The sequence below is a fragment of the Meriones unguiculatus genome, chromosome 17 (assembly GCF_030254825.1).
Source record: "Meriones unguiculatus strain TT.TT164.6M chromosome 17, Bangor_MerUng_6.1, whole genome shotgun sequence".
Classification (NCBI taxonomy): Eukaryota; Metazoa; Chordata; class Mammalia; order Rodentia; family Muridae; genus Meriones; species Meriones unguiculatus.
Window position 1 is genome coordinate 32,664,294 of NC_083364.1, and position 22,119 is coordinate 32,686,412.

The 22,119-nt window shown below is 39.7% G+C and overlaps 1 protein-coding gene across 1 annotated transcript in view; it reads right to left on the bottom strand.

Moving 5' to 3' along the window:
• Fgf12 (fibroblast growth factor 12) overlaps positions 1-7,412 on the bottom strand; it is a 557,338-nt gene extending 549,926 nt beyond the window's left edge. Inside the window, exons 1-2 of the mRNA XM_060370164.1 lie at positions 7,256-7,412; positions 6,937-7,079 (exon numbers count right to left, since the gene is read on the bottom strand). Coding sequence (XP_060226147.1) covers positions 6,937-6,949 — 13 coding nt within the window. The 5' untranslated portion in view covers positions 6,950-7,079; positions 7,256-7,412. The remainder of the gene's footprint in view (positions 1-6,936; positions 7,080-7,255) is intronic.
• Positions 7,413-22,119: the final 14,707 nt, after the last annotated feature.

A 22,119-nucleotide genomic window follows, 5' to 3' on the forward strand; every position in this document is an offset into this window, starting at 1 on the left:
TGTGAAAGGACAGCAAGTGTCATTTGGGATTCCTACAAAGATACTGTCCGATGCATCACAGCAGCTAAGTAGCTTAAAGTCTCTAGGTAAGACTCTCACTTTTGCAAGAAGAAAAGGTCCTATAAAGTGTAACTGGAGAGATTTAAAAAAAAAAAGAAAGAAAGAAAAAAAAAAAACTAAAACTAAAATTAGTTGATTGGCGTAGATCCTAGAGATCTATGCCGTATCCTGCGAGCAAGAATGCTAAAAAGATGAATGACATGTCCTCTTAACCTCAGTTTCTCCTTAGTTATATTTATTTTATATCTCAAGCCTGTAGCAGAGGGATCAAATCTTTCTTTGATGGTCTTTACCACTAAAGAATGATAAAAAATTAAAAAAAAAAAAAGCAAGGCAGGAGCCCTATAGTGTTTAAATACACAGTCAGTTACTTGCTCTAGCTTCATAAGAACCACTGTGCCATTTATTTATCATACACCTAATTTCCTGACGGCTTCATTAATAGCTGACTGCCATGGACCCCAGGTGCCCTTATTTGAGAAACACTGTTGATAAACAGAATGTACAGTGTTTTAAACCCAGTCGATATCCACGTGACCTGACATATTTCTATCTACTACCAACCCACAAAATGTTGCATAACAGCCTCAATAGTAACTTAATAATAAATTCAGCTATCAGAAAAGTTCCTTTTAGAAACCTAGTGCGGTATGGCTCAGCAATGGCACATTCTTAGCTGGAGTGAGGCCCTGGTTTCTATTCCCAACACCTATATAAACACAGGGAATTTGTTGAGTAAATAAGTAAACAAAATAGAATATGCATAAAAGGAAACCCTTTACTGAAGTAAAGTCTTCGTGAAAGTCAGAGAAGATTATTTGATAAGTATTTATGCAGTATGCTTGCTGCTAACTCCATAAAGACAAAATGGACTTCATAATTCTGATACTGTGATATGGAGGAGGGAATGGTCTCTTGTTTTGTAGAGAACCTAGTTTCCCGATGTTCCGTTTTGTCTATGAGATGAAGTCAAAACACATAATCCTGGAGCTTTAAAACAGAGAGCATGCAAAGAGCTTTGTAAAACCACAAAATGCCTCATGATGTTATTTATAGTTGTTAATATGCAGTAAATTCAGAAACCGATAGTATCAAATGCAATAAATCACTATTGGTCACTTAGTGGGCACAAGACACCAATTTAAGGACAGAGAGGTGTCACAGAGGGTATAGGTACTTGCCACGAAGCCTGACATGCTATCCTCTGACCTGTGCACATGCCATAGCATACGTGCGCATGCACACACACAAAATAAGCAAACATAATAACACCAATCTAATAGTGTCAGTATGTTACAAGTTTGAACGAAGAGAAGGACAAAGCTAAGAAGGTGGCCACCCCAGACTCATTGCTGAGGATGACAAGTCTGCTAATGGCCGCGTAAAGTCAGACAATCCATTCCCCTCTGGGCAGCTGAAAGTGCTTCTAGAGGAGATACAGAGTTGGAGTTCACAAGTTCTCCCACACGGCGATTTTTCCTTTTGAAGAAACCAAAGGAAGGTGTTTGCTGCTGTGGAACATTCAGTCTTCTCTCAGGGTCTCTAATTACAGTAGAATTCCATACTCTAGCCTCCTGGGTAGCCTATGGGGACTCAGAAGGAAGAATGGAGTGTGTCTAAAATAAACAACTCCAAGGCCTGCTTGTGGATCCCAGCTGCCAGTTCAGAGAATGGGCATCAGGGACACACATCTCTGCCCTACACTGAACCATATACCTGGAACAATGTGACAGCTCAGCAAGCATTTAAATCAAGTGAGCCAAACCCTCTGTAATACTTAAAAACCTTGAGACCCAGAAAGGCAAAGAGATTTGTTGAAGGTTAATACTGTTAGAACTGGGCAAGAAGCTGTTTGCAATGCACCCGGTGCCCATCCCACCACATTGTGTATTAGATTTGACTTCTCCCACCACAATGGTCGCTCTGGATGTTATTGTTCTTTAACAAAGGAGCAATTTTCATAAAATTACTTCTCGGTTCTGCTAAGTTAAGGACCGCAAAAGCATTTCCTTTCTCTTCCAGAGAGCATGAGCAAGTCTCTGTTAGGAACACAAGTCGGTCTCCTGCCTTCTCCACTCTGGAATCAAATCGTTGTTTCCGGCTGTCCCCGTGATATGTTAACTTTATCTCTCCCGGGTCCTAATCATATCAACACTATGAAAGTGTTGCTAAAGATTATTTATTCAACTCAGCATCTAAAGCCAGTGTCCCTGCTCTGGAAAGTAACATATTTTTCCTGAGGTGGACTCCAGAGTACCTGCTGAAATGTTGGAGGCTCAAATTATGTCCTCAAAGAAGACTAATAAATCTATTAACAAAAACATGGAGTAGCAGGTCACAGCGTTTAAAATCAAAGATTACATCTTAGTTTTTGTTATTTAGACAAAGTCTCAAAGACCAGGCTGACCTCAAAATAACTGTATTGTAGAAGCTATCCCCCAACTCCTAATAAATCTCCTGCCTCTATTCTCTGGGTGCTGGCATTATAGCCATGAGCTACCACATTTAGCTTAGGTTTTGGTTTAGTTTTGTTTTTCAGATTCTCAGAACTAAGCATGTTAGGCACATAGTAGATACCCATTAAATATTTACTTTAATGGAGATCGTTCATTTGCTGGTGGAGGAAATGCAACATATGAGAGACCATCAGCCGTCTTGTATGCATAAGAGCACTCTTTCTAAATAGCCATTGAACACAGAGGTCAGGAGAAGACAGTGCAGCACAGTAGCATCAGAGAGCTGGGCAAAGATGCAATACAATGGAAGGGAGCAGTGCTCTGCTAAGATGCTGGCTTAAGCAGGGCAGTACCACCGGGTTACTATGGGCAAAGAGTGTCATCTTAGCAGGAGTTCAAAGTGAACTTAGAGAATAAATGTTTCAAGGTAATTGGGAGCTGAAAGTAAATGGCTAGAGTAAGAGCAGGAAGTGTTCTTAAAAGTGAGTCTGTGGGATTCAAACCACAAGGCAGAGGAGTTCTACTTTTTCCCAAAACAAATGGGGATCTAGGACCTGACCACACACCCATAACCCCCCCCAGAGTAAATGATCTCTACCAAAGGTTTTCCACTAATGTATCTTTCAGTTACAATATGTGGTCCCTTTCAGCTACCATCTGCTTCCTACAATTTAGACCAGTGGTTCTGAGGCTTTAACGTGCATATAAAAGACCATGCCATTTTTTTTCTGGAATCCAGGTGTTAAATAATAAATCTGAAGAAAGCCTGAGATTTTGCAAGCATCTTTTAAAAGCTCTGAGGTGATGACCATATTCCTGAAATGTAGACCAACAGTGGTGAGGTCTGAGATCAATGGTTATTGGCTGGCTAGTAGCATCCTTTCGAGGATGTGGTGGTTTGGATGAGAATGTCCCCCCATAGACTTATATATTTGAATGCCTGATCCACAGCTGGTGAAACTATCTGGGAAAAATTAGGAAATGTGGTTTTGGAAGAGGTGTATCACTAGGAGAGGTAGGCTTTAATGCTTCAAAAACTCATGCCGTAGTATCTATCTATCTATCTATCTATCTATCTATCTATCTATCTATAGATTAGATGTAAGCTCCCTGTTAGTGCTCCAGCACCACACCTGCCTGCCACCATGCTCCCTGCCATAATAATCATGACTCACCTTCTGAAATAATAAACAAGCCCCCAATCAAGTATTTCTTTTATAAGTTGTCTTAGTCTTGGTGTCTCTTCACAACAATAAAAAAGTAACTAGGAAAAGAGTGGTTTTTTTTATTTGGGTTTTGTTTTGTTTTTGTTTTTTAGAAACTATGCACAGGTTCCTTCTCAGAACTAGTTAAACCCAAATATCAAGGGGTGCAGGCTAAACATCTCTATGGAGGAAAAAAAAAAGGTTGTTTTCACAGGTAACAAGCATGAATCTAAGCAAAGAAAAAAAAAGTGATACAGGCAGGGGAGAGGAGAAGAGAGAAGCACAAGCTACCTTTAAATCTTTGCTCCGGAAACTTTCTCCTGAATACAGATTGCCTGGAGTCTTATAGACAATCAGTCCATTCAATAGGCCACGAGTAAAAATGAGTGTGCCACAGTTTTAAGTGTGTCTGCACACCACAGTTTATAATCCAACATCTAACTGAGTGGTTCTCAAACACGTTGCAGCTGAGATGTTTAAAAAATGCACACATCTTTGTTCCTATTCAACTTTCTAATTAACAGTTTGGGATGTGACCCTGCATGAGAATGTTTATGAAGCATCCCAAGTGGTTCCAGAGTGCAGAAAAGTTTCTGGACCACAAGTATAAATATTAAACATTCCATGTTCTTTCAGAGTCTCTAGTCCTTGGGACCTGCAAGGCGCAATTTCTGTCAAGGTTACTTCAAACACATCAAACTGAGTCTTGCAGACAATGTAATTACTGTAATTAGCATGGTATGCAAAGATCCTTGACACTGACTCAGAATTGATCTATTTTCCTCTTTATCCTGGATGGCAGGAAGTGATAGAAAGCAATAAGGATCCTACCTGTGAGCAACAGAATGCTCATGGAGCTGGCTACTCTGCTTTTTAAACAGTAAAGATAATGTGAAGGATGCCTGGTGCTCGGGACAGGATTCATGTCTAAAGAGAGGCCAATAGAATGTTTTCTGGTATGGAAAACTCTCACACAGTCAACTGAATCATGTGATCATTCTTTGACTCTATCCAAAATTAATTTCAATAAAGGAAATAGTAAGTATATGTGCCTACACTTAGGCATATCTTCCTATAATTACATTTGAATCTATTGGGGGAAGAAGTTACATAGCATAAAAAAGGAAAGATGTTCCAACTAGAATGAAATACAGAAGTAAATGCCCATTAATATACTCCTTCCCCCCACTCCAGAATAAAATTTTAAAGTTAGCTGCAGTTATTAATCATGCCACTTGCATTTGACTTAGAAACCATAAGTATTAGCGTCAGCGTGATTGCTAATTGGGCAGAGCAGCTTTGTAAAAAGCCCAGGAATTAAAGTCCATCAAGACTTTCATTTGCTCCTTTGTTAAAAGTAATTATGAGCCTTCTGCAAAACGACCACAACATTGGCTTATGCCGAGAGTTTTCATTGCCTTTTTTATCAGTGCTGTGATGCACTGTGTCACTGTTGTCTGACTTAACATAGAACTTTTGGCCCAGTTCCTCTCGGGTCTATTTCTGAAATTCTGTCTTCTTTCTGAACTCCCCAGACTGGCAGCATGGCTGGGACTCTACTGTTATTATTAGGACATATAAGCCACCTGGAACTCTGAGAGGCAGGCAGCATTCTTTATAGGCAATAAAAGAAAATACAAAATATTGCTGAGAGAAACATCCCCATTTTATGATGGACCAATAATTGCTGTGTAAATGAGAGGCAAAATGTTACCAAGAACCACTGCCAAATAACCAGATTTAATGGCCAAATACCAGGTGTCATCTAAACAGAAAAATAGTTTTTCATAGTAAAACGAAACCCTTTTTTGTTAATCTTATGTCCAAGAAATGTTAACTAACTAGAACATTCTATTAACTTATGATTTAATAAAGATTATACTTTCATTTTAAAATGGATTCTGTAATACATTATGTATATCCAGAGACATGGGCTTTCTTTATATGTTCATCCTTGTCAGAAGTGAAAATGCCCACCAATGTGCCACAAAAATAATTTGCCCAATCTGGCAGCTTCCCTTTAATCTTTCTCCACATCATTTCAGTTCTTTCTTCAGTGCCAATGCTTACCTAGGTACAAATATGATATACCTGCTCATCAAATACTCAAAATAACCTTACTGATCAGAAAGCTGCTATCATCAACACCCTTGTTTTATTAATCATACCAGAAATAGGTAGCGCAACAGCCCTCCCTGAGCCTAAGTACACTGCCACAGTGACTGACATTCTGGTTAAAAATAAAACCTTGCTTCAAATATAGCTTCTCCAGTTCTGGGTAATGAATATAGTTTCATAAAAGTTGACATCATTTCTCTGATTTCACCAAAATTAAAAACATCCTACTGGGTATCTGGCCACATCACTCAGGATACTCACAATCTAGTGGGCATTTTAGGGAGAGGGAGAGACCTGTTCAGGTGGGGTTAGCCCAAATGACATCCAAACTTACAATTTTAATGGTCGCTTTGCTTATATCCATTAGTATAACAACCAGAAGTTAATCCCCACAGTTCATGTAACAGTTGGTGGGTGTACATTTTGCAGATTTGCTTATGAGGAGAATTTTAATATGTACATGCCCAAAACTAGTGAACGCATCGAGCCCAAAGAGACAAGCAATACTTCTGTACCCTGATCTTCCTAGAGGTCAGTTCCTGTGCGCGCTGTTTCAGATAGATTCGATTTTTCATCTGCTACCCATTCAAAATGCAGTCAGATATGGTCACACACCCTGAAACACCATGTTTGTAGGATAGGGTGGAGAAATTCAAACATTTCTTTTGAGCAATGCATTATTGGATATCACCTATAAATATGCCTGTCAGCAATCGTAAAGCAAACAAAATACATGTACTCGAGTCCATCCATTACACAGGAAAGAAATCGCTTTACCAACACATCTTTCCTCCCCCTCCATTTTGGGAGGGAGTATTCTCCATTCTTCCCCCTTCCCCCCACCCCCACCCCCCCAAAAAAAAACTCATCCCACTTCACTACGCAACTGATGGAGTATTAACACTGGCTTCCACGCTGTGGGAGTTAGTGGCCTTCTTGCCACATTCCCGCTGCTGCAATGGACATAAGCATCTCCTCCTCCTATCGACCTAGTGTGATGCTCCTCCCGCTCCGGAGCACTGCAGTCCCCTCGCCGAGGGCTGCCCTGGCCACACGCACATGCAGCGGAAAGTGCCCCGATGGGTACAGCCACATACCTTTGCTCTCCATTTCAGTCCCTTTAGAGTGCTGGGAAGTTCAATGGAAGTTGGCAGGAAGATGCGGGCCCGCTTCAGATTCCCAAATGTGGAAAGCCAATCTGATGATTTCGCCCGTACTTCCTTCTTTCCCTTCAGGCTTCCTGAAAGATGGGATTTCTTAAACCTTGAAACTGCGATCAGCCACCAAAGGACACTTAGCAGTAGCAGCAGCAGCCCCAGATTGCTTCTACAGAGGTTAGGTTGCGATGCATATCTGGTACTGAAAAGCATGCACAGGCCCCGCTCAGAATTGTGTTCTATTTTATTTATTTTTTACCTGAATCTGAGAGCTGCAAGCAGGAGCTGTCCTCGGAGCGTGGTGCTGCAGGTGTAGTGACAGATCATCCCACTTTGCTCTGGATGTACAGCAGATTTGCATGGGCGCTGGCACGCATGCGCAGGGCGTCCCTCTCCCTTTTTTCACCGCCTCCCGTTCCCCCGCCCGCCGAGGCTTCTCTCCCGAATACGTTCCTCAGTATCCTAGCCCGAAAGCAGTAGCATTCGGTCACAGGAAAGCGCTGCTAAAAATAAACGCCGGACCGGATTTTCCCCTGCAAACTAGAAAATGGATTGGACTGGAACGGCGCATCAGTCCCATCCGATTTTCCAGGACTGCTTTCTGAAGCCCACGATGAGCCGGGGGTGTCTGAGCTGAGCCTGAGAGTGCAGCTTTCCCCAAGGCAGAGGGATTTACGAATCCTGCTTCGTGGTCATGATGTGGGCTTCTCTGGGTTGCTGCAGTAACTTCCCAGGTGTCTGCCTGTCCGTTTCTCCCGACCGACTTCTCACACCGCCCTCCATCCCTGTGCTTGTTTGTTTGGCTTCTAGGGTGGAGGGGCAGGAGTCCTGGGGCTGTGGTATCTTAGCACCCTGTTTTCTGTGCGATCCACCCCGGGTGTCCCCTTCGGCCTCCGCCCCAGCACTATTCCACGCAGGCTCCAAGGTTTCTGAAGTTCTTCAAACAAAGCGCACCCGGGGCCCGGGGTGTTCCGAGGGGCTCTGTTTACCTTCCTTCCAACGCCTTCCCCCCAGAGGTGGAAAGGCACCTTATAGATATAACTATATGTTTCGAAATGGAGAAATGTTATTCCTTCCCACCCCACCGCCCGATCCCGGTGGCAAGGCAAATATTTGTCTTGTTTCAGGCTGTGGAGAAGGCTCAAAGGGGCCAAACACCGCGCCAAGTGCCAGTCTCAAGCCCACCCTGAATCTTGTTCACACATGAAATGCTTAATTTGAAAAATGTTAAGTATTTGCCAGTTTTTAACTGTCCAAATTTCCCTAAGAAAATATTTGCTTCTCAAAATAGCAATCTTTTTCCCCCCTCGGGCATAAAAACAAATGCAGAAAACTCAGACTACCTGGAAGAGCTAAGAAAAGAGATAGAGGGCTTAGACACACAAATCGAGTAAGAAGCTCTGTCCACGGTAGATTTCCACCCCAACTTCCAAAACACGGAAACGAAATAAAAATGTACACCCAACAAGGAACACGGGGCTGGTTATAATTTAATCTCTCAGTGATTCAGAAGGAATCCTGGGGTTTGCCAGAGCTTTGGGTTAGGGCTACCAATTCTCACCGTCACATGACTCAACAAGACATGGACTCTCAAGGGAGCCATCCCAACACTGACTTCCCGGGACCTAACAAGCGCTAGAGGACGGGATGGCAGAGACCATAAACTAGCGGCAGCTCATCTGTACATTTGGAATACCCGCCCAGGTAAAGATCTGGAGAATTTCCAAAACGTCTGAGAGCAGCATTGTCCCATGAGAGCACGTCACACGCAGAGTTAACCGTGCCTCGTGATGTAGTTATTCCTTAAAGGCATTCAGAGATACATGTAGAGCATCTCTGTACATTCTTTTTTAGTGCGTGCATCCTCGTTAATCAGACTCTTCCCATTCTCTCCGTCCCTTCTTCCTCTGCCACCAGTCTCTTCTCCACCTGAAAATAGTCCCCATTCTGCTTTTGTGTGTTTTTTGTTTGTTTGTTTGTTTGTTTGTTTTAACCGCAATCTTTGTCATTTGCCTCTGGCTTATTTTCCCTATTATGCAGCCTTGGTTCTAAACATACATGTACACGTTTCACTGTGGGACCATCATAGCGTCTGCATACCACCAACAGACGCTACCTGAAACATCGCGGTTCAGGTTTGAGACTCCCATGTTCTCAGTTGCAGTTCTTGTATCGTTTATATGAGCTTTAATAATTACAGTAGACACAGACCTTAAATATTTTCCTGCCATCATCCCTCAGGTGTGCAAACATCAGATGAGGACATATCTGATTTGCACTGTATCATTACTATTATAATTTTAAGTTCTGGGGTTTATTGAACCTAGAACATTATACTTGGGAGGCAAAGGCTCTACTACTGAGCTATAGCCCCAGCCCTAGAGTGTTTGATTATTAAAATTAGTATTTGAGTTGATGACTTGAGTTTCACCTAAAAAACAGTTACATGAATTAAGCTGTGGGATAAGGACAAAATCTCTGAACAATTTCTGAACATACTTCTGTCATGTACACTAGGAATTTATGCAAAGCAGTGTCCTCAGCATTGATTATTAGAAACTCAAAATACTGACAGACCCCAAAACTGTTAAAGATGCTTTGCATCCTCTGGCACTAAATATTCAGCCAAGATTTAATTTTTATGGAAAAAAAAAAACAGGCATATCCATCACAGCAAAAAAAAAAAGGCTTTTGTCATTAACTAAATGATAGATAAACTTATATACATATCAAAGATAAGTTCTTTATAGTTACCAGTTGCAGATATAATTTGTATACCTATCTTATTTATTTACCTGGTTTCACTTGAAAATTATTTGGGGAAAAGAATTTATATGTCAAAAAAACATTTAAGAATGCTTTACTTACGCCACATTTGCTTATCTATTCATCTGCTGGTGGACAGCAAGGCTGATTCCATAACTTGATGCTTGCGAACAATGCTGCAATAAACATGAATGCACAGATATCTCTATGGAAGTGGTCCTCAAACTACCTGATGCTTGTGAACCTTTAATATAGTTCCTCATGTTGCAGTGTCCCCAACCATAAAATTATTTCCATTGCTACTTCACAATTGTAATTTTGCTATTGTTCTTGTGAATTCTAATGGAAATATGTGTATGGTTTTTAATGGTCTTAGGTGACCCCTGTGAAAGGATCGTTTGACCTCAAAGAGGCCATGACCCACAGGTTGACAACCACTGCTCTACAGTACTTAGAATTATATTCTCTTGGGTGTATACTCAGGAATAGCTTGCCTGGGTCCTGTGATAGTTCCATTTTTCAGTCTGCTTAACACTGATCTCTATAGTGGTTAGATAAACTCGCATTTTTCCCAGAAGTGCTATACTCAAGTATTCTTAAGGTTTATTGTTTTACAGGAGGGAAACTTAAGTGAAAGTGGGAACTTGCTATGAGCTCCAGGCTTCAAGGCCAGGCCTTTAGGACAGAAAAAAAAAATCTGTATAGACACACTTGTACTTCTCTCCATCTATAGATGAGTGAGTGAACACCAGTTAGAGCAGCCTGTTTTATGAGCTCTCATTCCACTTATTTGCTGTTCAAAACACCAAGATGCTCTATTAAACTCACATGAATAAAATGTAATGTAAAACCTATGGTCTCATATTAAGGAATTTTCCACGCTTCTCCAAGCTTAACTTCTAAACACAGTTGTCACACCACTAAGCAAATCTTTAGATGTTACTCCAGGGCTGTCACATAGTCAGTCCTGGAATGCCTTCAGCACATTATAGCACCACCTCAGGTACATACATACATATATATATGAATCTTAAATTTTTTTCTGAAAATCTCATGGAAATTTTGTCTCATGCCTACAGCCTCCATGATTCTCTCAGTATGAACATACTCTGTTGATTATTGGGAGTATCCTTTATCTTTTCTTATTTTTATTGGGAATCATAATTATTTAGGTATATATGCTTTTCTTATTTCTTATTCTTACTGTCCTTATTCTTTTTATATTAATTAATTCCATGTACATCTCAGTCATAAGACTCACCCTGTTCTCCTCCCAGTCCCTCCCTTCTGCATCCCCTTTCCCTTCCCTTCTTCCTCAGAATACTGGAGCCCCCTATCCAGACACCTTAGCCCATCTGTTCACATGAGGACTGGGTAGCTCTTCCTCCCCCGTGGCCTGGTAGGGAAGTCCGATCAGGGGAAGTGATCAAAAAAGCAGACAACATAGTCCATAACCCATATAAAGCCTAAGATGCCCATGGGACTTATCTTCTTGGGGTCTGTGCATTGTAGTATGTCTATCCTGTACTATATGAATAAAATATGTTTATAAGTGAGTATATAACATATGTGTGTGTTTCTGGATCTGGGTTACCTCACTCAGTATGATCTTTTCAAATATCATTATTATCATGATTTCCTTGTTTTTAATAGCTGAGTAATAATTCAATTACGTAAATGTACTACAGTTTCTTTATCTGTTCTTCAGTTGAGGGACATCTGGGTTGTTTCCAGTTTTTAGCTATTATGAATAAAGTCACTATGAACATAGTTGAGCAAATGCCCTTGTATGGTGGAACATCTTTCTGTTGTATGCCCAGGAATGGTATAGCTGTGTCGTGAGGTATGGCTATTCCCAGTTATCTGAGAAAGTGCCAGATTGATTTCCAAAGTGATGCACAAGTTTGTACTCCCACTAGCAATGAAGGAGAGTTCCCCTTTTTTCACATCCTCACCAGCATGTGCTGTCACTTGAGTTTTAGATGTTAGCCATTCTGACAGGTGTAAGATGGAATCTCAGTGTCATTGATTTGCATTTCCCTGATGACTAAGGATATTGGGCATTTCTTTAAGAGATTACTCTGTTGAGAATTCTGTGTTTAGTTCTGAACCCCCTATTTTAATTAGATTATTTGGTTTGTTGGTGTTTAATTTGAGTTCTTTATACATTCTGGATATTAGCCCTTTGTCAGATGAAGGAATGATGAAGATCTTTTCCTTATCTGTAGACTGACATTTTGTTCCATTGATATTGTTCTTTGTTTTACAGAAGCTTTTCAGTTTCAAGAGATCCCATTTATTGATTGTAGATCTTAGAGCCTGAGCTGTTGGTCTTCTGTTCAGGAAGTTGCCCCAATGAATTCAAGGCTTTGTCCCACTTTTTCTTCTAACAGGTTTAATGTGTCTGGTTTTATGTTGAGGTCTTTGATCTACTTGGACTTGAGTTTTACTCAGTGAGATAAATACGGATCTATTTACACTTTTCTACACATAGACATCCAGTTAGACCAGCACCATTTGATGAAGATGCTATCTTTTTTTTCCATTGTATGTTTTGGCTTCTTTTTTTAAAAAAAAAAAATCAGGTGTGCATAGGTGTGTGGGTTTATTTCTGGGTCTTCGATTCAATTCCATTGATCACTAAGCCTATATATACACAAAAGCCACGCAATTTTTAGTACTATTGCTCTGTAGTATAGCTTGAGGTCAGGTATGGAGATACCTCCAGAAGTTCTATTATTGTACAGGATTGTTTTAGATATTCTGGGCTTTTCTTTTTTTTCCATATGAAGTTAAGTATTGTTCTTTCAAGGTCCTTAAAAATTTGTGTTAATATTTTGATGGAGATTACATTAAATCTGTAGGTTGCCTTTGGTAAGATGACCATTTTTACTAGTTCATCCCACCAATCAATGAGCATAGGAGACCTTTCCATCTTCTGGTATCTTCTTCAATTTCTTTCTTCAGAGACTTGAAGTTCTTGTCATACATGTCTTTGACTTTCTTGGTTAGAGTTAACCCTAGATACTTCATATTATTTGTGGCCATTGTGAAGGGTATGGTTTCACTAATTTTTTTTCCAGTCTGTTTGTCATTTGTATATAGAAGGGCTACTGACCTTTTTTTTTTTTAATTAATCTTTTATCCCATCACTTTGCTGAAGGAGTTTATAAGCTGCAGGAGTTTTCTGGTGGATTTTTGTGGTTGCTATGTATACTATCATAGCATCTGCAAATAGCGATACTTTAACTTCTTTCTTTCCAATTTGTATCCCTTTGATCTCCTTTAGTTGTTTTATTGCTCTACCTAGAATTTCTAGTACTATATTGAACAGATATGGAGAGAGTGGAAACCTTGTCTTGTCCCCAATTTTAGTGAGATTGCTTTGAATTTCTCTCCCTTTAGTTGTTGGATATCAGTTTGTTATATATAGCCTTTATTATGTGTAGGTATTGGCCTTGTATCCCTGATCTCTCTAAGATGTTTATCATGAAAGGATGTTGGATTTTTGTCAAAGGCTTTTTCTGTATTTAATGAGATGGTCAGGTGATTTTTTTTCCTTTCAGTTTGTTTCTATTGTGGATTATATTGATGGATTTTCATATGTTGACCATCCCTGAATCCCTGGGATGGAGCTTACTTGACCTGTTTGATGTGTTCCTGAATTGGGTTTGCAAGTATCGCATTGAATACTTTCGCAACAATGTTCATAAGGGAGATTAGTCTAAAATTCTCTTTCTTTGTTGAGTCTTTGTGCGGTTTAGGTACCAGGGTGACTGTGGCTTCATAGAATGAGTTTGGCAATGTTCCTTCTGTTTCTATTTGTGGAATAGTGTGAGTAGGATTAGTGTTAGCTCTTCTTTGAAAGTCTGGTAGAGTTCCACACTATAACCATCTGGCCCTTGGATTTTTTTTTTTTTTTTTTTTTTTTTTTTTTTGGTTGGGAGACTTTTGATGGCTGCTTCTACTTCCTTAGGGGTTATAAGGCTGCTTAAGTTGTTTACCTGCTCTTGATTTAACTTTGGTTATCAAGATAATCATCCATTTCCTTGAGGTTTTCCAGTTTTATGGAATACAGGCTTTTGAAGTAAGACCTAATAATTCTTTATATCTCCTCAGCGTCTATTGTTACTCCCCCCTTTTCATTTCTGTTTCTGTTAATTTGGGCACTGTCTTTCTCTCTTTTAGTTAGTTTGGCTATGGGTTTGTCTCAAAGATCCAACTCTTGGTTTCATTGATTCTTTGTATTCTTCTCTTTGTTTCTAATATATTGATTTCAGCCCTGAGTTTGATTATTTCCTACCATCTGTTCCTCTTGGGTATGTTTGCTTCTTTTTTTTCCTAAAGCTTTCAGGTGATCTGTTAAGTTTCTAATATGGAATCTTTCAAATTTCTTTATGAGGCCACTTAGTACTATGAACTTTCCTCTTAGCACTGTTTTCATGGTGTCCCATAAGTTTGGGTACGTTGTGACCTCATTTCCATTGAATTATAGAAAGTCTTTAATTTGTTTCTTTATTTCTTCCTTCACCCAGTGATCATGGAGAAGGGAGTTGTTCAGTTTTCCTGAGTGTGTAGGCTTTTTATTGTGTCTGTTGTTGTTGGGGTCTAGCTTTAATCCATGATGATCTGATAAAGAACAATGGATTATTTCAAATTTTATGTATCAGTTGAGGTTTGCTTTGTGACCAACTATATGGTCAGTTTTGAATAAGGATACATGTGGTGCTGAGAAAAAAAATGTATATTCTTCTGTGAGTAAAAAGTTCTGTAGACGTCTACTAGGTCCATTTGATTCATGACCTCTGTTAACTTTATTATTTCTCTATTTAGCTTCTGTCTCAATGATTTGTACATTGGTGAGAGTACAGTGTTGAAGTTTCCCGCTATTAATATGTTGAGATCAAACTGTGATTTAAGCTTTAATAATGATTTATGAATGCAGATGCTCTTGTATTTGGGGCATGGATGTTCAGGATTATGATGTCTTGTTGGTGAATTTTTCCTTTAATGAGAATGAAGTGTTTTCCCCCTTCTCTTTTGGTTAATTTTGGTTGAAAGTCTATTTTATTAAATATTAAGATTATTACTCCAGCTTGCTTCTTGGAAAAAAAGAATTCAGGTCTTTACTCTGAGGTAGTGTCTACCTTTGTTACTGAGGTGTGTTTCTTAAATGCAGCAGAATTTTGGATCCTTTTTCTGCAACCATTCTGTTAGCCTGTGTCTTTTTATTAGATAGTTGAGTCCATTGATATTGCTAGATATTAGTAATGAATGATTGTTATTTCCTTTTATTGTGGAGTTGGTGGTGATAATGTGTTTATGTGCTTGTTTTCTTTTGATTTTGCTGTTGTGAAGTTATCTATATCCTTTGTTTTCTTGGGCATAGTTGACCTCATTGGGTTAGAATTTTCCTTCTAGTATCTTCTGTAGGGCTGGCTTTAAGGGTATTGCTTAAATTTCATTTTGTCATGGAATATCTTGTTCTCTCAGTCTATGGTGACTGAAAGTTTTGCTGGGTATAGTAGTCTAGGTTGGCATCTGTGGTTTCTTAGCATCTGCATGACATCTGCCCAGGCCCTTATAGTTTTCATAGTCTCTGCTGGGAAGTCAGCTGTGATTCTGATAGATCCACTTTTATATGTTACTTGGCCTTTTTCTTTTGCAGCTTTTAATATTTTTTCTTTGTTCCATAAATTTAGTATTTTGATTATTATGTGCAGAATGAATTTCTTTTCTGGTCTACTCTATTTGATGTTTGGTAAGCCTTTTGTATGTTTAAGAGCATCTCCTTCTTTAGGTTGGGGAAATTTTCTTCTTTGATTCTCTTGAAAATATTTTCTAGACCTTGGAACCTAGAATCTTCTTTTTCATCTATTCCTACTATTCTCAGGTTTCATCTTTTTCAAGGTGTCCTTGATTTCTTGGACGTTTTGTGTATTTTTCTGTTTTAATATTTTCTTTGCGAGATGTATCTTCAATGCCTGGGATTCTCTCCATCTCTTGTATTCTGTTGGTGATGTTTACCTCTGTGGTTCCTGATCTCTTTTCTAAGTTTTCTATATCCAGGGGTTTCTCTGTGTTTTCTTTGTTGATTCTAATTCTGTTTTCAGGTCTTGAAGAGTTTTATTCATTTCCTTCACCTGTTTGATTGTGGTATCTGTCTGTTCTTAATGGCCTTTATTGTTTGGTTTTACTTTCCTGTATTTCTTTGAGAGATGTATTCATGCTTCTAGTAACTGTTAAAGTATAGATTTAAGGTCATTTTCCTGTGTTTCAGCTGCATTACAATACAACATCCATTGTTTTGGAGCCAATGATGTCCTGGTTTTTGTTGATAGTGTTGGCCTTTAGCCATCTGGTTGTCCATAGTCTTGGCTGTTTGTTATTTGAACCTGCACCAAAGACTGGATCTGCCTGTGTCTGGAGTCTAGAGTCATCTTCAAGATAGTAAGAGAGGTCCAGAATGCTAATGTTTCAGATGCAACCATGCTTGTGTGTGTGTTTTGGAAGGCAGGGCATGAGCATAGGTTCCTTGATGGTCAGGGGCACAGATGCAGGTACCTCCGAAAGCAGGGGCCACTGATGTGGGCACCTTGAAGAGTGGGGTACAATGTCTTAGGTGGTATCTGAGGGGGCACAGGCACCTCAGGTGGAAGCTGCAAGGGGCAGGGAGAAGGTGTGTGTCCACCTCAAGTGGCAATCTCAGGAGATCCAGTGCCTCAGAAGGCAGCTAAGCTTCGGCTTACAGGTCCACTAAACCCTGTGCCCCTTAGACTAACATTCACCTGGGCCCCACCCAATCCTGAATCCAGGATTACATATGATTCTATTTTCCACCTGGTCTCCACAGTGGGAACAGCAGAGCTATGGTTTGGATTATGGATGCCCTCCCAGGAATCCAGATGTTGCCCTGAGGGAAAAAGGGAAGGGATAATGTCTAGTTACTGGAGTGGAGGGTCCCTGGAACTGGGGGCCTGCAGAAATGGCCGGGACCTCACAGTTTGTGACTCCTGGACACAGGAGAAATCCACTGGGGCCTGTATCTAGTCCCCAACTCCCGTAGTGTCTCCTCCAGTCTGGGAAGGATCACAGTCCATGTTTTGGATCCAGCCACTTATTTATTCACCAATTTTGCAATCTCTGATCTTCTGCCCTTTAAATATGATGCACACTGGTCACTGCCATATGGAAATCCCTACCCTTATTCTTAAATAGACCCCTAAGTCATCTTTGAGATCAACAGAGTTTCCATAAGAACTCTGTTGACCATAAGTTGACCATAAGAACACACTGGATGAATTAATACTGTTTGATATATAAGTCCTTGTGTGCTTTGTTGACCTTGACTAAGGCACCATGGTTACAAATAATGATAACAATATTGAGCTAGTACTAAGAACCTACTGTGTGTTATGTATTATAATACTATAAAAAGGATTGCAAATGCTTTGATTTTGCCTTCACAAAACTCTCTGAGATTAGTACTATAATTATATCTATCTTGGAGATAGACAACCTGAGACACAGAGAATATAAGGTATGAATAAAGCATAACCTCTACCCTACAGAATCATGGCAATTGTTATGATAGAAACAGATATTATATTTAAAAACTATGGTAATGTGTAAAACAGGCTGTCACTGGTGAAATGGGAGAAGGAAGACTTGGCAGCCCATGAGACTGAAGGTGTTAGGAATGGTGCTGGAGAAGACATACTGTGCTAGTTTTTGAGGTCTTAGCTTCATGAATCTGGCCTTGGGACAGGGAATACTGGACCACATGAGACATCAAAAGTTCTCTTAAGAATGTGTTGGGTTTTTTTTAATTTTTTTTCCACAAGATGTGAATTCTTGTAAATAAAGAGCCACAGAAAGAGGCAGAGACCGTAAGAAATATAAAATTGTCTGCATCACCAGTAATTCAAATAGATTTCACTTGCTATTATATAATAATATGAAGTTTGTGTCACATGAGTTAAAAATTCAAGATTGGCAGCCTTCAAGTTTCTCATGCTTCTTCTGGTAATTGGGTTTAATCTTCTCATCACAATATGGAAACATAGTTGAAGATAGAAATGCTTCCTGAAAGTATTAATCAGAGATCATTTAAGCTAGTCATGATGAACTTACAGGGGAAGAACTGAAACAAAGAAATGGACTGGTAGGCTAGCACTTAGCCAAAAACTAGATAGTTCTAGGCCCACTGTTCTCAGAATGACCTGACATTCTGACATTCTCATTGTCCAAAATGTCCATTTTTTTTTACCCATTGTCACAGCACAGCTTTTATCTATCTATCTATCTATTTATCTATTTACTTACTTATTTACTTATTTGTTTGTTTGAATGATTAGTTAGTTAGCTGGTTGATTGGTTGGTTGGTGAGTGAAAGAGTGAGTGAGTGAGTGAGTGAGTGAGTGAGTGAGTGAATGAGTGAGTGAGTGAATTAGTGTATACTAGTAATAACCCAGGGACTCCTACGTGTTAGGCTAAGTTGCCCAGTCAGGTCTTGAAGTTGTAATCTTTTTCTCTGAGCTGTCAGAGTTGCTATGATTGCAATGCTTTGTTTCTTGGTAGAATATAACAAAAAAAAAATACACAGGGTTGGAATTCATTAACAGCAATGCATTGCCTTGTAATTAATTTAAACTGCCTTACTAGTATCAAATCACTTCCCAGCCACATAGGTTCATTATATCTATTTATCCTATTCTTCTGGAGAGCTGTATATCAATGGAAAGGATCCTTAGCCTGGTCTTTGCGTTTAATAATTTTCTTACTATTCATCTTTTATGATTTATTATAAAATCTTGTCATTATTCATCTTTTATAACATATTCTAAACAACAGTTGGCCATCTTTAACTGAAGTATATTCACAAGGTGTCAATTTTATAGAGCACTAGCTTGTAAGTTTCCTCAGTCCAAAGAATATGGCCATTTTGCTCACTACCACATCTCCAGAATCCAGAACTGTGTTTTATACATGAGACACATTAGTTAACTTTTACATAATGCCTGCTGGAAATAATCCGACAGGGGAATACTTATTTTAGCTTATGATTTCAGGGGATTCAATTAATGGTTGCCTAGCCCCATGTGTTTAAGCAGAAGATCATGGCAGGAAGAGCTTGTGCTGAGGGAGTTCATATCTTCATGGTACACAGGAAGCATAGAGAAGCATAGAGCTTCTTTCACTGGAAGAAGCCAGTGAAAATATACATCTAAGAACCTGCTCCCAGTGACCTACTTCCTCCTGCTGGATTCTACTTGTTAATATTTCCAGAATACTCTGAAATAGCACCACCAACCAAGGACCAATGTTTTAATACACAAGCCTATGAGGCATATTTCATACTCAAACAATAATATTGTTTTACTTAATATCTCATGATTAAATTAATGAGTTTAATGAGATAATGTTTTCAAAAGGCAATAAAGCCAATTTACTTGGCAAATGGGAGGCATCAATAACTAATCTTAATGGCATAAGCTAGCACTTTAGTGATCTGCCAGAGGCAACAAGAGCACCGTGAAGCAGGAGGACAGCTAACCAAGGTGCTCAGTGCTTACTCAGAGGAAAGACCATAGATAATAAGACCTAAGTTCACGTGTCACATAAATGCAAGCATCCATATTAAGCACCCTGAGTCACAGCGGCAGAAAGAATAAGATAGATGACAAAAAGTTTCAAATGTCAAAATGATGAGTCAATGTGGTATGTGGTGTGGTGTGTGTGTGTGTGTGTGTGTGTGTGTGTGTGTGTGTGTGTGAATTCTGTGGACAGAGGGGATGGCCTTTCAGAGAGGAAACATATATTGATTACTTACTAATTTTTAAGATCCCCAACTCTCTTCCTTGGGTGAACATGAAAGAACACGCTCTCTCAGAAGAAAATGATGAATGGTATGAAATGATGGAAATGGTTCAGGTTATAAGTAAAGGACAGTGCATGGGAGGTTGGTCAGGGTAGGAAAGCAAGCAAGTCACATGAGCGTGTTTTACCTGTCCCCATGGTTTAGTGGTGATTTCTCTGGGGAACAGTCTGGGTCTGAAGAGACTTGCCGAGTACTGCAGCAGGGTAATGATGCATGGACAAGGCATCTGGAAACCAACTGACAAATATTTCTGACATTTCTTGTTAAAGACTATGTCCACTGGACAATATGAGAGAATTATACACAAGCCATCGACTGACAGTTTCAGAATCCATCTGTTACCCTGGCATAATGCCCATTTAAAATTGGAGCTGCCAATTTCATTAATGTCTAGGTCTCACGTTGACATAGGTTGAAATAATCAATCTAAACAAGATCCAGAAAATGATTTTTAGCTTAGTGTCCCCTTTTTACTGTGGTAATGAAAAATGAGCAGATAATATAATAATATACAGAGTCAGTCTCTTGAATTTACTTGGGATCATTGTAAAGATCAACCCAACCTTTGTTTTCAGTGCTAATAGCAAAACAAAAACCTATCCGGTTTTAGCCTGAAGATCCTACAAAAAAAAATCTGGCTTTAAAAGAATGTAGATATTTGAATAGATCCATTTCCTTATCACCCTGTACATCTCTCCCTTCAAAAATCAGAACAGATACATGTTTACTACTTTGGTTTTATAGATAATAGATATCTCTACATGTTCCACCTATGGGTGAAATATAAAGTAGCTGAACAGCAAATGAATCAAGACAGAGTGCTCCACTAGGGCCCTACTAAGGCCCCATAATGCCACTCCACCTCTGAACAAAGAGATACAAACCCTGCTTTTCCCTGCCATACTTTCTTCCTTCTTTATGTCTTCCACTGTATCTTTCCTTTTCATCACCTAAGTCATGCCATTGTCCCAAACCGGCAGGTGATTCAAGGCTGTGGTAAAGAAGAGAGTTCCCTGAAGCTTTAGGATTGCACAGACACTCTGGCCTTCCCTCCCACCCCACCCCTGCTTACACAGCTTTCCAAACCCAGGTAAAGCATTTCCTGAGTCTTGAAATTATTTTCAGCACTTTTTATTCATGTCTACCATGCATTTATATATCGGACTCTAGATGAAGGAAGTGCTATAGGTAGAATATTTGTGGTTCCTGGAATTTGTGTTAATATTGAATCTTCAGCGTTGTGTTATTTTCATGTGAGGACTTTGAGGTGTGAATAAGCCATGAATGAGAGCAGAGTTTTATGGATGGTATTAGTGCCAGTATAAAAAGGATCCTTGGGAGCTTCTTTGCTTCTTTCAGGTGAAATTGCGTTAAGACAGTTGAGCACAGTCCAGGGAGGGGACCTCATTAGACACCAACTCTACCAGCATTCTGACCTTGGGTTTCCCAGACACCAGGTCTCTGTGCGGTGCATTACTGTTATTTATAAATTTCCTAGCTTCTGTCCTAAGACAAGTGGGCTGTTCAACCTTACTGTTTAACATAATGTCAGCACAAAGCAGACACAGAGTTAGCATATTCCAGGTTCCCCAATGAGTCAGTAGGGATGTACCTGAATGAATAAAGGTCCAGTTGACACTGCACCTTAAACCTGTTGGATTCATTCTTTTCTAACGTGCTAGGAACAGATGAAAGGAGCTTCAACCAATTGGGTTGGTTCTGTGCTGGATCTGCCTGAGGAGCCTCAGTGTTGTTGGCTCCTTGGATTCATTCTTGCTTCTTTCTGGATGGACCTTCAAGCTGAAGAAAAGGAACTGTGAGGATTTTTGTTATTGTTTTTGTTTTGCCTTTTCCACCTTTTTTTTTTCTTTTATTTTCTGTTTGGTCTTGGGATTCTGAAATGCTTACTTTTTTACCACCATCAACAATACATACACAGTCTTCACAGTCTCCCTGTTTGTCTCCAGAGACCTCCGGAAGCCAAACCATTAACCAAGTGTGGAGAAAAGGAAAAGAACCATTTAGGTAAGGAAATTCACAAGTGATCATCTGCTAATTTTTATTTTCAAATTCTGAGCCTTGGATATAGCTGAATGTTCAGGGTACCCATTTCCTCTAGTTTTGCCCAATTATTACCTCCCTCTTAAATGAGAAATCTAAAATACCTTGTCCTGGTTAGGGTTACAATTGATGTGATGAAATGCCTGGACCAAAACCAACTTGGGGAGGAGAGGGTTTCACTCACACCTCCATAAAACAGTTTATCATTGAAGGCAGTCAGAGCAGGAACTCAAACAAGGCAAGAATCTAGAGGTGGAAATTGATACAGAAGTCATGGCTTACTGCTGCTTGCTGGTTTGTTCGTTGTAGCTCATTTAACCTGCTTCCTAATAGAACCCAGAACCACCTGCCCAGGACTGGTACTATGTATAATGGGCCCGGCCCTCCCCCATCGATCACTAATTAAGAAACTACCC